Source organism: Pristiophorus japonicus, chromosome 22 (assembly GCF_044704955.1).
Source record: "Pristiophorus japonicus isolate sPriJap1 chromosome 22, sPriJap1.hap1, whole genome shotgun sequence".
NCBI lineage: Eukaryota > Metazoa > Chordata > Chondrichthyes > Pristiophoridae > Pristiophorus > Pristiophorus japonicus.
The window spans coordinates 41,961,148-41,977,773 of NC_091998.1; the positions used below are offsets into that span (position 1 = coordinate 41,961,148).

A 16,626-nucleotide genomic window follows, 5' to 3' on the forward strand; every position below is an offset into this window, starting at 1 on the left:
CAGCTGATCAAAGGCCTTTCTGTCGGAAATTATGGATTTGTGTTGGCAGTATTGCTTTTTGTTAATGTAACGCGAATCCCCTTGTGTCACTGGTTGCGCACGGCTCGACAGGGCCCTTTGTTGTCATGCCAACCATTTCATGAGGCTCACCACATTCCTGGCTCCTTCCACAACAGCCTCTGACCTTTATCTTCATCAGCACAAGCAGGTTGTGGGTAGACATAGGGACAGGAGGAGGCCAATCGGCCCTGCCATTCAATGAGATCATGGCTGATGTGTGACCTAACTCCACATACCTGCCTTTGCCCCACATCCCTTAATACCTTTAGTTAACAAAAATCCATCAATCGCAGATTTAAAATGAATTAATCTAGCATCAATTGCCGTTTGCGGAAGAGAGTTCTAAACTTCAACCACCCTTTGTGTGTAGGAGGGTTTCCTAACTTCACTCCTGAAAGCTCTGGCTCTAATGTTTAGACTCTGCCCCCTAGTCCCAGACTCCCCAACCAGCGAGAAGAATTTCTCTCTATCTACCCTGTCAGTTCCCTTAATATCCTGAAAACGTCGATCAAACATTAACCTCCGATTAACTGTATAAATTCCATGGAATACAACCCTAGCTTGTGTAATCTCTCCCCATAATTTAACCCTTGGAGTCCGGGTATCACTCTGGTAAACCTACGCTACACTCCCTCCGAGGCCAATATACCCTCCCTAAGGTGTGATGCCCAGAACTGCTCTCAGTGCCCCAGGTGTGGTCCAACCAGGGCTTTGTGCAAACCAATGTCATGGCACTGAGGGCCAAAGATAACACCAACCATTTCTCCAGGGCAAAGCGAGAGATAATCTTGTCGGACGGAGTGAACAGTCCCAAGTTGCTCCAGCCAGCTACAATTTGTTGACATCCACACTAAAATGCAAAACCAGATGCAGAAAAAGTTGCGGTTCGGGCGGTGATTTAGGAGGCACCGTGTTTATCACCCGCCAAGCATGCCTGGCAAGTCACAAGTGACACATTGGTGACGTGCATGTGTTGTCACGCTGATCGCCAGCACCAGTAACTATGCTGGCGTCAGTTGTTCCAGAGAAGGCTCGGGGTCGGAGGTCACCATTTTGGTTTTATTTAAGTTGCCTTGGTAGGACAAACCCAAGATTTGATCACTGAAATGGCTGCTCGCGCTCCAGTCTGGTGTGGTAATGTGCGGACTATTTTGAAACTGTTGACAGTCCTACCGACGGACTGCTGTGAGCCGAGTGGGGCTGTACTGACTGAATTCAGCATTCAACGAGACAAACCGAAGCGATTACGGAGCTCAAACGTGTATCTCCTCACGATCCAGAGTCGAGCCCAGTCAGCCATTGGGGGAGCTGCAACATAATTCCTATTGGCACAAAGTGACTAGTCTTCATTGTAACTTGCAAAAATACTCAGCTCTCGATGACAAAGTTGACATCGAGCCGTGAAGCTGGGGATCTGGCAGGTCTACAAACACCTCGTCAAAATCTCGGGTTATTTCTGGTGTCACTAAAGGGCAATCAACACGGGCCAGTTGTAATTAGCAGCCCAGTCCATGGCATTTAGCTGCCAGCTTATCCTGGGCAGCAGCGCAAACTCACAGAAGGGTCGGCACTATGTTCAAAGTGGCCGTGTGACCCTTGCAATGATACACAATGGAGCACATTCACTCGCGACACTCAGTAACAACTTGCATTTATATAGCGCCTTTAACAAAGTGAAACGTCCCAAGGCGCTTCACAGGAGCGTTATCAAACAACATTTGACACTGAGCCACTTGAGGACATATTCGGGCAGGTGACCAAAAGCTTGAGCAAAGAGGTAGGTTTTAAGGAGCGTCTTAAAGGGGTAGAGAGGTAGAGAGGTTTAGGGAGGGAGTTCCAGAGCTTATGGTCCAGGCAGCTGGAGGCACGGCCATCAATGGTGATGCGATTAAAATCGGAGATGCTCAAGAGGCTAGAATTGGAGGAGCGGGAGATCTGGGAGGGTCGTAGGGCTGGAGGAGGCTACAGAGATAGGGAAGGCAAGGCCATGGAGGGATTTGAAGAAAAGCATTTGAACATTAAGCAGCGTAAGACATGACACATCTTCTCGGAACCTGAAACCGCAATAAACTAGAACTTCTAATCGTTTTCCAGTTGCAAGAGACAACAGAAATGCTCATATGTCTCAGATATCTTGCCGTAAGAACATAACTTGTTCACTACCTGCCCCTCAATCACGCGGTTTTAGCCCCAATTCTGCACAATGTCTCTGGCACGGCACACAGCAAACCCAAAGGTGACAGCTGTGGCTCAGTGGGCAGCACCCTCTCCTCGGAGTCAGGAGGTTGTGGGTTCAAGTCCCACTCCAGGAACTTGAGCACATAAATCTAGGCTGACACTCCCAGTGCAGTGCTGAGGGAGTGCTGCACTGTCGGAGATGCCGTCTTTTGGATGAGACGTTAAACCGAGGCCCCGTCTGCTCTCTCAGGTGGACATAAAAGATCCCACAGCACTATTTCGAAGAAGAGCAGGGGAGTTATCCCCGGTGTCCTGGGGCCAATATTTATCCTTCAATCAACATCACTAAACACAGATTATCTGGTCATTATCACATTGCTGTTTGTGGGAGCTTGCTGTGCGCAAATTGGCTGCCGTGTTTCCCACATTACAACAGTGGCTACACTCCAAAAGTATTTAATTGGCTGTAAAGCGCTTTGCGACGTCCGGTTGCCATGAAAGGCGCTATATAAATGCAAGTCTTTCTTTCTTTTCAAAGATACACTTCACACAGACAATGCTGGCACGTGACGAAATGGATGAGAAAACGCACTCGATGTTGGAGATGGACACAGGAGAAATGCAGCATGAAGAAAACAGATTGCCCGCAGGGGCTGAAAAGATAAATGAACCACTGAAAATGTGCACAGGATAAAAGCTTTTATTTAATGCCGATGTTTCTTCACAGTAAGTCGGTGCATTAGCGACAGGCCGATTGCATGTGTCTGGCCTAGTTTCAGGGCTTTGCTCGAGTTCCGAGACGGTCAATTCTCAACGCCTCTGGGAGCATTTTACGCAGAACCTGAGCTACGCGGCTTTGGACAAGCGGTTTGGTCCGACAGCAGACGGGTGCTTCAACCCCTCGGCAGTTGAGCACTGCTTCCCCAGGAGAGAAAGTGTCGACATATATCCCGCTATTCCGTTCTTGTGACAGCGTAGCGAGTTTAAAAAAATGATAAACCCCGCAGTCTCCTCAGCGAGGGACATGCAGCAGGGCCGTTTAAACGCAGAGCAGAGTAAGCCTCTTCGGGCCTGGGCAGGAGGAATGCAGAAAATGTGCCCTTGACATTCCCCAGTCACCGGGAGTCATGAGGGTATTTGCTCTGTGCTATCGCTGCATGGCTTCTGACCCGAGTTTGTGCCTTTTTTTGGGGGCCGCGGGCTTTTCGCTCGGGTCTCGACAAACCGGATGTGATCAAACGATTGCCGCGCAGGGCAGCCTGTGCAAAAACTCGGGCCTAGTCAGGGAGGCCTCGGGCGGCGGCGACGAACCCACCAAATCTCCGAAAAGGAGGCGGTCCGACTTTGGCAGACGGGCTGGGTCGAGGCGCAAAGGCCCCCTCAAACGGGGTTCCTTACCTTCCGAAGGGGCGGCAAATTCTGGTTTACAGGCGGCGGCCAGGAGGGAGGAACATTCAAAGTACTCGGTGTCCTCCTCCACCTCGGCCTTCCCCTCTGCGCAGCCGTGTTTCTGAGTGCCCGAAGTGGTGGAAGCCAGCTTCTCCTCATCAGTGGCATGCCGCTCTCTGTGGGCAAGGTCGGGGACGTCAGATGCTTCGAGGGGCACTGCATCCTGAAATGTAGATAACAGGGTTTGGATATTTAAAGCAGGCTATTCCTGTACGACAATCACCCGACAGCAGCCACTTTATTCCCGCTCACTGACTATTGCATGTTCAGACATCCCCTCTTAAAATCTGACCAAAACTAACCAGGGACTTGAACACACACAAAAAAAATCTAGGCCGACGCTCCCAACACAGTGCTGAGGGAACGCCGCACTGTCGGAGGTGCTGTCTTTCGGATGAGCTGTTAAACCGAGGCCCCGTCTGCTCGCTCAAGGTGGACGTAAAATATCCCATTTCTAAGAAGAGCAGGGGAGTTCTCCCCGGTGTCCTGGGGCCAATATTTATCCCTCAATCAACATAACATAAAAACAGATTATCTGGGTCATTATCACATTGCAGTTTGTGGGAGCTTGCTGTGCGCAAATTGGCTGCCGCGTTTCCCACATTACAACAGTGACTGCACTCCAGAAGTACTTCATTGGCTGTAAAGTGCTTTGAGACGTCCGCTGGTCGTGAAAGGCGCTCTAGAAATGAAAGTCTTTCCTCAATCCCCCTTTAAATTTATTTGATCAATTTTAATGAGATTTTTTTTGAGGAGCTTTGGTCATCGAAAATAATCGGAATGGTTTTTGAATAACCCGATGGCTTCTTTTCCGCGCTCCCGCATTGTCAGTATAACTGCAGGAAAACCGGTTTTCGAGAAGCTGTTGTTGGCCAAGTTTGAGCTGAATTAAAAACTCAAGCGCTCTTTAGCCGAATGAATAGTCAGGAAGCAGCCTTTGTGTTTGGTGATGGGCCTGTGACAGAGACGCAGCTGATTGGGCCTGGGTCTGACCTCATTCACGGAGTCATGAATGAGCACGGAGCAAGACAAGGCGAGCTGCCAGAGTTTGTGGCCCTCTGCGAGCAACAAAAGCTGCTTTTCATTTTAGTCAAATGTAAAGTTAATGAACGTGGATAAGCCATGGTACGTATTAAGTTACATGGCACTCTTAAATACAGAGCGCCGCCTACAGGTAAGGAGGGTTTAATTTGTAAAACCAAAGCAACACCGACAACAACTTGCATTTATATAGCACCTTTAACGTACAAAGACATCCCTAGGCACTTCACAGAAGTATTATCAGATAAAGAATTTGACACCGAGCCACAGAAGTAGACATTAGCGCAGGTGACTGAAAGCTCGGTCAAAGAGGTCGGTTTTAAGGAGCGTCTTGAAGGAGAAGAGAGAGGTAGAGAAGTGGAGAGGTTTAGGGAGGGAGTTCCAGAGCTTGAGGCCCAGGCAACAGAAGGCACGGCCACCGATGGTTGAGCAATTATAATCGGGGATGCTCAAGAGGACAGAATTAGAGGAGCGCAGACATCTCGGGGGGTTGTGGGGTTGGAGGAGATTACAGAGATAGGGAGGGGTGAGGCCATGGAGGGATTTGAAAATAAGGGTGAGAATTGTGAAATCGAGGCGTTGCTTAACCAGGAGCCAATGTAGGTCAGTGTATAAAAGCATATAAATAACAAAATAAGGGTTAAAACTGTGAGGGGAAACAAAAAACTGGGGGGCGGGGGGGGGGAAAGATATATGAAATTCCTCCTACTGATAATTTTAGATTAAAGGTCAGTATGTGTTTTTTCCCCACTAAATGTCTGCCCTGTTTCACCCTGATTCCGGTAGCTTTTTTGCAGTAAAGTTATTTTTAGCTCCATTTCATGGCCAGCTGTACTTGGCAGCACCAATCCATTCAATTTAAAATAATATCCCATAAGAACATAAGAATTAGGAGCAGGAGTCGGCCATTCGGCCCCTCGAGCCTGCTCCGTCACTCAATGAGCTCATGGCTGATCTTCGACCTCAACTCCACTTTCCCGCACTATCCCCTTATCCCTTGATTCCCTTAATATCCCCAAAATCTATCGATCTCTGTCTTGAATATACTCAAAGACTGAGCTTCCACAGGCCTCTGGGGAAGAGAATTCCAAAGATTCACCCCCCTCTGAGTGAAGAAATTTCTCCTCATCTCAGTCCTAAATGGCCGACCCCTTATTCTGAGCCTGTGACCCCTGGTTCTAGACTCCCCAGCCCGGGGGAAACATCCTCCTTGCATCTACCCTGTCAAGCCCCGTAAGAATTTTGCATGTTTCAATGAGATCACCTCTCATTCTTCTAAACTCTAGAGAATATAAGCCTAGTCTACTCAATCTCTCCTCATAGGACAATCCTCCCATCCCAGGAATCAGTCTGGTGAACCTTTATTGCACTCCCTCTATGGCAAGTATATCCTTCCTTCGGTAAGAAGACAAAAACGGTACACAATACTCCAGGTGCGGTCTCACCAGGGCCCTGTATTTTGATCGGGGTGGAGGAGAGGTGAGAGATCGGGGCCCAGGAGCATCGCGATAATGGCCCAGGAGAGGCGAGAGTTCGGGGCCCAGAAGAAGTGAGGGCCAAGGGGCAGCACGGGCCAGCCCACACTGCGATATATGTGTGCACTAGGTCCATGCAGTAGAGCTGGTCTCCAGTCGTCCTGGTTAACCCTTGCCACGGGACCCAGACCTAGCTCTGTCAAGCCCGTGTGGTGGCTGGTGTGCAACGGCCACCCCACGTTAAAAAAATCCACGCACAGGCATCTTCCACCCTTCAACATGTAGTTCAGGACCTCTGTGAAACATCTGTGAACTCGTCCCTCTTTGGTGTGGAAGTGGGCAATGCTCGATACAGGAGGCACAGCCAACTGGGGAACAATTTTCATCGAATCACAGAATGAGGCCATTCGGCCCGTCGTGCCCATGGCAGCTCTTTGAAAGAGCAGTCATACGTAGTCACACCGCCCCCGCCCCCCCCACCACTTTTTGCCTGTAACCCTGTAAGTTCCTCATTGTCCAGCATTTTATAAATCTGTCATCTATTAAACATCTTGCATCTGCATGCACTTCCTGACTACTAAGATTATTTCCTGTTGTCATATTTTTGTCACCCTTTTGTGACAACTTTTTCCGTTATAAATTGTCCGCATTTTACATGGTCACGGGCAATGTAATCATGTCACGCTGTCATTACCCCCTCCCACCAGCAGTGGCGCTATAGGACTTCTGGTTTCCCATCTCTGAGCTTGTGCTGTCGAGAAGCTGCTGCCCTCCACCCAACACGGTTTCCCAAACTGTTTTGGTTTAAAGTTAAAATATAAAAGAGAGTTAAATATTGTATACAATAAAAGGACAGAATGTAGGATTTTAAAATGGGGAGTGAATTCTGCAGGCCCTCCAGTAGTAGCATAGAAAATAGGTGCAGGAGTCGGCCATTCGGCACTTCGAGCCTGCACCGCCATTCAATAAGATCATGGCTGATCATTCCCTCAGTATGCCTTTCCTGCTTTCTCTCCATATCCCTTGATCTCCTTAGCCGTAAGGGCCATATCGAACTCCCTCTTGAATATATCCAATGAACTGGCATCAACAACTCTCTGCAGCAGAGAATTCCACAGGTTAACAACTCTCCGAGTGAAGAAGTTGCTCCTCATCTCAGTCCTAAATGGCCTACCCCTTACCTTAAGACTACGTCCCCTGGTTCTGGACTTCCCCAACATCGGGAACATTCTTCCTGCATCTGTCCAGTCCCGTCCCGTCAGAATCTTATACGTTTCTATGAGATCCCCTCTCATCCTTCTAAACTCCAGTGAATAAAGGCTCAGTTGATCCAGTCTCTCCTCAAATGACAGTCCAGCCATCCCTGGAATTAGTCTGGTGAACCTTCGCTGCACTCCCTCAATAGCAAGAATGTCCTTCCTCAGATTAGGAGACCAAAACTGAACACAATATTCTAGGTGAGGCCTCACCAAGGCCCCGTACAACTGCAGTAAGACCTCCCTGCTCCTATACTCAAATCCTCTCGTTATGAAGGCCAACATGCCATTTGCCTTCTTCACCGCCTGCTGTACCTGCATGCCCACTTTCAATGACTGATGAACCATGACACCCAGATCTCGTTGCACCTCCCCTTTTCCTAATCTACCGCCTTTCAGATAATATTCTGCCTTCGTGTTTTTGCCCCCAAAATGGATAACCTCACATTTATCCACATTATACTGCATCTGCCAAGCATTTGCCCACTCACTTAACCTGTCCAAGTCACCCTGCAGCCTCTTAGCGTTCCCCTCACAGCTCACACCGCCACCCAGTTTAGCGGCACTCCACTCGTCACTGCCTGCCAATGTGAAAAGGACCCGTTTATCCCGACTCTCTGCTTCCTGTCTGCCAACCAGTTCTCTATCCATGTCAGTACAATACCCCCAATACCATGCGCTTTGACTTTGCACAACAATCTCTTGTGCGGGACCTTGTCAAAAGCCTTTTGAAAGTCCAAATACACCACATCCACTGGTTCTCCCTTGTCCATTCTGCTAGTTACATCCTCAAAAAATTCCAGAAGATTTGTCAAGCATGATTTCCCTTTCATAAATCCATGCTGACTTGGACCGATCCTGTCACTGCTTTCCAAATGCACTGCTATTTCATCCTTAATGATTGATTCCAACATTTTCCCCACTACTGATGTTAGGCTAACTGGTCTATAATTACCCGTTTTCTCTCTCCCTCCTTTTTTAAAAAGTGCTGTTACATTAGCTACCCTCCAGTCCATCGGAACTGATCCAGAGTCGATAGACTGTTGGAAAATGATCATCAATGCATCCACTATTTCTAGGGCCACTTCCTTTCGTACTCTGGGATGCAGACTATCGGGTCCCGGGGATTTATCAGACTTCAATCCCATCCATTTCCCTAACACAATTTCCCTCCTAATAAGGATATCCTTCAGTTCCTCCTTCTCACTAGACCCACTGTCCCCTAGTACATTCGGAAGGTGGTTTGTGTCTTCCTTCGTGAAGACAGAACTGAAGTATTTGTTCAATTTGTCTGCCATTATTTTGTTCCCCATTATAAATTCACCTGAATCCGACTGCTATCCCTATCCCTAATACACTCCAGGAAATCCTCCTCCACCGCATTACTACCAGTTTGGTTAGCCCAATCAATATGTAGATTAAAGTTGCCCATGATAACTGCTGTACCTTTATTGCACATATCCCTTATTTCTTGGTTGATGCTGTCCCCAACCTCACTACTACTGTTTGGTGATCTGTACACAACTCCCACTCGCGTTTTCTGCCCTTTGGTATTCCGCAGCTCCACCCATACCGATTCCACATCATCCAGGCTAATGTCCCTCCTTACTATTGCATTTATTTCCTCTTCAACCAGCAACGCCACCCCGCCTCCTTTTCCTCTCTGTCTATCCTTCCTAAATGTTGAATACCCCTGAATGTTGAGTTCCCAGCCTTGGTCACCCTGGAGCCATGTCTCCGTGATGCCAATTACATCATATCCGTTAACTGCTGTCTGCACAGTTAATCCGTCCACCTTATTCCGAATACTCCTCGCATTGAGGCACAGAGCCTTCAGGCTTGTCTTTTTAACACACTTTGCCCCGTTAGAATTTTGCTGTAATGTGGCCCTGTTTGTTTTTTGTCTTGGGTTTCTCTGCCCTCCACTTTTACTATTCTCCTTTCTATCTTTTGCTTCTGCCTCCATTTTATTTCTCTCTGTCTCCCTGCATAGGTTCCCATCCCTCAGCTATGTTAGTTTAACCCCTCCCCAACAGCACTAGCAAACACTCCCCCCAGGACATTGGTTCCAGTTCTGCCCAGGTGCAGACCGTCCGGTTTGTACTGGTCCCACCTCCCCCAGAACCGGTTCCAATGTCCCAGGAATTTGAATCCCTCCCTTCTGCACCACTCCTCAAGCCACGTATTCATCTGAGCTATCCTGCGATTCCTACTCTGACTAGCAATTGGCACACGTAGCAATCCTGAGATTACTACTTTTGAGGTCCTACTTTTTAATTTAGCTCCTAGCTCCCTAAATTCATCTAGTAGGACCTCATCCCGTTTTTTTACCTATATCATTGGTACCTATATGCACCACAACAACTGGCTGCTCACCCTCACTTTTCAGAGTGTCCTGCACCCGCTCCGAGAGATCCTTGACCCTTGCACCAGGGAGACAACATACTATATTGGAGTCTCGGTTGCGGCCGCAGAAATGCCTATCTATTCCCCGTACAATTGAATCCCCTATCACTATAGCTCTCCCACTCTTTTTCCTGCCCTCCTGTGCAGCAGAGCCAGCCACGGTGCCATGTACTTGGCTGCTGCTGCCCTCCCCTGATGAGTTATCCCCCTCAACAGTACCCAAAGCAGTGTATCTGTTTTGCAGGGGGATGATCCCTCATCCTCTAAGCTAATTTTACCGGGAGTCTGCATTTGGTCTTAGCTTCCCCTGTCTGCAGTGCCACGGGAGATGGACTGGTAATGTCAATATTTCCTTCCCAGCTTTACTCAACATCTGTGTCCTTTGAGATGTCAACTAGAGGAGTTGTTGCTGTTCGGCACAGACTCCACCGTTTGCGATTTGCAAACCACCGGGAGCCAGGAGGTCAAGCTCTGTGGCTGCAATCCGATTTGCCGGGACAACGGCCCAGATTCCACACCGCCGCTCTGCATTGCGGCAAAACAGGAGCGGCTTGGCTGCAGCTCCAAAGGTGGTTTGTGGATACGCTCATCTTCTGCTGCTGGGGAAACTGCTCAAAATTGGGATTTACTTTCGATAAAAGCTAGACGGTTCGACCCGCTCAGGGCCCAGCCTCCGGGACACCCACTCCTCCCCCTCTCGGCCTCCGATTGGCTGAATGCAAAACAAAGAGGGAGTGTTGCTTTAATCCGATTTCACCACTTTCATCTTATCGGGGTCTTGCGTTCCAGAGCACTGTGAAGCTTATAACAAAGCCGCTAGTTGCCAGTGTGTGTTAAAGCCAGTGTCGTGTGCGTCTGACGACACTCAGAGATAGCGGCTGTGAAATTCCTTCCACTCAGGCCCCCAGCTGTAACTCCGGCAGGGGCACCGCGAATCCTCCTGGAATCTCAGGGAACAATGGGTACCGTTCGCCATTACATCACAGCCCTAAGTGCGAGCAATGCTGAAATTTAGTTTCATCGGATTCCACGGGATATATGGCACAGAAACAGGCCATTCGGCCCAGCCAGTCCATGCCGGCGTTTATGCTCCACTCGAGCCTCCTCCCGTCTTTCCTCATCTAAATCTATCAGCTTAACCCTCTATTCCCTTCTCCCTCATATGCGTGCCCAGCCTCCCCTTAAATACATCTACAGCTGGAGCGTCCGAAATCCGGAAACCTCAAGACCAAGGCCGTTCTGGATTTCGGAATGTCTTTCTGGAGTCCTTTGCTGCTCTCCCTCACTGGTGTTTTGGTGAATCCAGAGGTTCTTGTATCTGTGTGAAGCCAGTTTGATTGACTGGACTGTTTTGCCTTGCTGAAACTGATTGGACAGTCCATCACTTTTCGGCAATAACCAACCACGGTAGATTTCAGGATGTTTTGCCGATCCCGACGACTGCATTGTGCGAGTCTGATTTTCAGCCGGCTGTTTTGTTGTGCCATTTTGGAAGTTGGCGGAGTTCTGCCGGGGTCTCGCGCCGAAGGTTTTGGGCGGACGGCCGGCGTGCGAGGCTGGGAGTGCCGGAATCATAGAAACATAGAAAATCTGTGCAGGAGTAGGCCATTCGGCCCTTCGAGCCAGCACCGCCATTCAATAAGGTCATGGCTGATCATTCACCTCAGTACCCCTTTCCTGCTTTCTCTCCATATCCCTTGATCCCTTTAGCCGTCTAACTCCCTCTTGAATATATCCAGTGAACTGGCCTCAACAATGTTCTGCGGCAGGGAATTCCACAGGTTAATAACTCTCTGAGTGAAGAAGTTTCTCCTCATCTCAGTCCGAAATGGCCTACCCCGTAACCGAAGACTGTGTCCCCTGATTCTGGACTTCCCCAACATCGGGAACATTCTTCCCGCATCTAACCCGTCAGAAAATTATACGTTTCTATGAGATCCCCTCTCATCTTTCTAAACTCCAGTGTATAAAGGCCCAATTGATCCAGTCTCTCCTCATATGTCAGTCCAGCCATCTCTGAAATCAGTCTGGTGAACTTTCGCTGCACTCCCTCAATAGCAAGAATGTCCTTCCTCAGATTAGACCACCAAAACTGTACACAATATTCCAGGTGAGGCCTCACTAAGGCCCTGTACAACTGCAGTAAGACCTCCCTGCTCCTATACTCAAATCCCCTAGCTATGAAGGCCAACATACCATTTGCCTTCTTCACCGCCTGCTGTACCTGTATGCCAACTTTCAATGACTGATGTACCATGACACCCAGGTCTCGTTCTACCTTCCCTTTTCCTAATCTGCCGCCATTCAGATAATATTCTGCCTTCGTGTTTTTGCCCCCAAAGTGGATAACCTCACATTTAGCCACATTATACTGCATCTGCCATGTGTTTGCCCACTCACCTAACCTGTCCAAATCACCCAAATCGGCATCCTTTGTAGTTTTAATGCGCCCGTGTTCTGGCCGAGGGAAGACCCTGGGGTGGGGGGAGACCCTGTGTTGTGGACCCAGGAGCAGCAGTGCCTGTGGAAGTGATGGCCTACACGAAGGGGTAGGGTGGAGGTTTTGTTTTTTGATTCTCGAGTGTTTTGTGAGTTTTTGTTTTGGGGGATTTCCTGGGCCTGGCTCGCGGCGGTAATCGGCTCGGCAGGGTGTCCGGATTTCGGAGTATTTTCCTGATTCCAGACAGCCCCACCACGGATCAGCCCGGTGTCTGTATTCCAGAGCATTCTGAATTTTGGAACTCCGGATTTCAGATGCTCAACCTGTATACTGTTCGCTTCAACCACTCCCTATGGCAGCGAGTTCCACTCTCTGGGGAAAGAAGTTTCTCCTGAATTCCCTCTTGGATTTCTTGGTGACTATCTTATATTGATGGCCTCTAGTTTATGCTCTTCCCCACAAGTGGAAACACTCTCTCTGTATCCACTCTACCAAAACCTTTCATCATTTTAAAGACCTCTATTAGGTCACCCCTCAGCCTTCTTTTTTCAAGGGAAAAGAGACCCAGCCTGTTCATCCTTTCCTGATATGTAAACCTCGCATTTCTGGTATCATCCTTGTAAATCTTCTCTGCACCCTCTCCAGTGCCTCTATATCCTTTTTATAATATGGCGGCCAGAACTGTGTGCAGTGCTCCAAGTGTGGTCTAACCAAGGTTTGACACAGGTTTAGCAATTTGATAACCACACGCGTTAGGAAACATGTAGCAAGGCACTGGAAGCGTTAATGTGTGCGTGGGTGTGTGTGATGCTATGTGCCCGCCCCATCTAATTACAGCCCGTCCTCAACGTGCCACGTTGAGGTATTTAAAATGTTGACAGCTTGAAATTGTGCCGTAAGACTGTGCTGGAGTCATACTGTTCCTTTGTCTTGGATGGATGCAAATACATTTAAATAAAAAACTGCAAGCAGTGTGGCACCAAGTACACTGATTTTGCTGACTGTTTTCGATGCTGATTGGGGGTTGCCGTGGCGAAGGAGTTAAAAGGCCGGGACTGAACAGGTTAGATGCAGGAAGAATGTTCCCGATGTTGGGGAAGTCTAGAACCAGGGGTCACAGTCTAAGAATAAGGGGTAAGTCATTTGGGACCGGGATGAGGAGAAACTTCTTCACTCAGAGAGTGGTGAACCTGTGGAATTCTCTACCACAGAAAGTTGTTGAGGCCAATTCACTAAATATATTCAAAAGGGAGTTAGATGTAGCCCTTATGGCTAAAGGGATCAAGGGGTATGGAGAGAAAGCAGGAATGGGGTACTGAAGTTGCATGATCAGCCATCATCATATTGAATGGTGGTGCAGGCTCGAAGGGCCGAATGGCCTACTCCTGCACCTATTTTCTATGTTTCTATGTTGTGGCGTCACCGATGCAGGAGACACGGTTGACGTTCCCGAGTGAGTTTGGCGGTATAACCTGCATTTGCCAGCACAGCAGCCAACCCCACTTCACAGTAACACATTGCACGTGAAGGGTTCGGAGACATTCTGGGGGATGACACCAGGCATTGTACTCATGTAATTCCTTGCTTCATCCAAGCCAACAAAGGTCATTTTCCAGAAATAATCAGGAACCTAAATCATCGACATAACCAAGGTTTTGCCCTGCGCGATCCAATTCTGTTTCCAATTTTCGTAAAACTTTATTTTGCAATTTACACAGCGCCTTTATGTAGGAAAACGTTCCAGGGCGTTATCAAACAAAACATGCCACAAAAGGAGATATTGGGACAAGTGACCAAAAAGAGGAAGGTTTGAAAAGGGGAGGGTTAGTGAGGCGGAGAGGTTTAGGAAGGGAATTCCAGAGCTTAGGGCCCAGGCCCGCCAATGGCAGCGATTAAAATCGGGGATGCTCAAGAGGCCAGAATTGGAGGAATGCAGATATCGCGGGAGAATTGCGAAGCTTGCAGAGATCACAGAGCTAGGGAGGGGCGAGGCCTTGGGGGGGATTCGAAAACAAGGATGAGAATTTTAAAATCGAAGTGTTGCCGGACCGATAGCCAATGAAGGTCATTGGGGTGATAGGTGAGCGGGACTTGGTGCGAGGTAGGACACGGGGCAGCAGTTTTAGATGAGCCCAAATTTGTGCAGCATGGAAGAAGGAAGGCCGGCCAGGAGAGCATTGGAACATTAGAACATAGAATTAGGAGCAGGAGTCGGCCATTCGGCCCCTCGAGCCTGCTCCGCCATTCAATAAAATCACAGCTGATCTTCGACCTCAACTCCACTTTCCTGCACTGTCCCCATATCCCTTGATTCCCTTAATATCCAAAAATCTATCGATCTCTGTCTTGAATATACTCAAAGACTGAGCCTCCACAGCCCTCTGGGGTAGAGAATTCCAAAGATTCACCACCCTCTGAGTGAAGAAGTTTCTCATCTCAGTCCTAAATGGCCAACCCCTTATTCTGAGACTGTGACGCCTGGTTCTAGACTCCCCAGCCCGGGGGAAACATCCTCCCTGCATCTACCCTGTCAAGCCCTCCAAGAATTTTGTATGTTTCAATGAGATCGCCTCTCATTCCTCTAAACTAGAGAGAATATCGGCCTAGTCAAGACATAAGTGAAATAATTGAAGATGAACAAAAAAGTGAACTAATGAAGGATTATCGTCTAGAACCTAATATATGAGTTATCTTTATATATTTCTAGTTTAATAAATGTTGCTGAATGTTGCCTGTACCAAATGCCACACTATTGGATCAGGCTTACCAGCAGAGCTGGTCTCCAGTCGTCCTGGTTAACCCATGCCACTGGACCAAGACCTAGCTCTGTCAAGCCCGTGTGGTGGCTGGTGTGTAACGGTCACCCCACGTTAAAAAAATCCACGCACAGGCATCTTCCGCCCTTCAACATGTAGTTCAGGACCTGGAATATTAGGTCCTTCATTGAAACACCTGTGAACTCATCCCTTTATGGCGTGGAAGGAAGTCATCCTCGATAGGAGGGACTGCCTAATACTATAGTCAAGACTAGAGGTAACAAAGGCATGTATAATGCAGTGTGAAAATTGTTATGGTGCAAAATTGAAATCCATTCTAAACTAAACAATCATACAGTTTAAACATTGCATAGATGGTGTCATGACTACAGGGATCAGGCAATTTCCATATTTCACTGGACACTGCAGAGGTGCTCATTCTGTTGGCCAGCAGAGGGCAGCATCAAACCAGATTCATCCCAACACACGGTAAGCTCATCAGTTGACTGCAATGTCAGGCCCTGGTGGGAGGACACTGCAAGGGCAAATTGATAAGATGGCGGATAAGGCAAGTGAGTGGCAAGTGGAACTCTTTAGAAGAATATAGAAAGTTAAGAGGCAAAGTTAAAAAGAATATTAGGAACACTAAGAGAGAGCACGAGAAGTTCTTGGCCAGTAAAATTAAGGAAAACCCTGAGATGTTCTATAAATATATTAAGAGTAAGAGGGTAAGTAAAGAAAGGATAGGGCCTATTAGAGACCGTGAGGGTAATCTTTGTGTGGAGGCGGAAGATGTTGATAGGGTTCTTAACGAATACTTTGCATCTGTTTTCACAAAGGAAAGGGGCAATGCAGATACTGCTATCGAGGAGGATTGTGATATTCTGGATGAAATAAATATAGTGAGGGAGGAAGTATTAAGGGGCTTAGCAGCTTTGAAAGTAGATAAGTCCTCAGGCCCGGATGAAATGCATCCCAGGCTGTTGAGCGAAGTAAAAGAGGAAATAGCAGAGGCCTTGACCATCATTTTCCAGACCTCTTTGGATCTGGGCATGATGCCAGAGGATTGGAGGACTGCTAATGTAATACCCTTGTTGAAGAAGGGAGACAGGGATAGGCCGAGTAATTACAGGCCTATCAGCCTAATGTCAGTGGTGGGAAAATGAATGGAAAAAATCCTGAAAGACAGGATAAATCTACATATGGATAGGCAAGGATTAATTAGGGACAGTCAGCATGGATGTGTTAAGGGAAGATCGTGTTTGACTAACCTGATTGAATTTTTTGAGGGAGTAACCAAGAGGGTCGATGAGGGTAGTGCGTACAATGTAGTATATATGGACTTTAGCAAGGCTTTTGATAAGGTCCCACATGGTAGACTGGTCATGAAGGTTAAAGTCCATGGGATCCAGGGCAAAGTGGCAAGTTGAATCCAAAATTAGCTTGGAGGTAGGAAGCAAAGGGTAATGATTGATGGATGTTTTTGTGATTGGAAGGATGTTTCCAGTGGGGTTCCGCAGGGCTCAGTACTGAGTCCCTTGCTTTTTGTGGTATATATCAACGAT

The 16,626-nt window shown here is 48.0% G+C and overlaps 1 protein-coding gene across 3 annotated transcripts in view; it reads right to left on the reverse strand.

The window, feature by feature from the left end:
* tacc1 (transforming, acidic coiled-coil containing protein 1) overlaps window positions 1-16,626 on the reverse strand; it is a 220,533-nt gene that overhangs the window by 42,730 nt on the left and 161,177 nt on the right. For all 3 annotated transcript variants that reach the window (XM_070865966.1, XM_070865964.1, XM_070865965.1), the window contains one exon: window positions 3,637-3,850. In XM_070865966.1, the coding sequence (XP_070722067.1) occupies window positions 3,637-3,850 (214 nt within the window). The remainder of the gene's footprint in view (window positions 1-3,636; window positions 3,851-16,626) is intronic.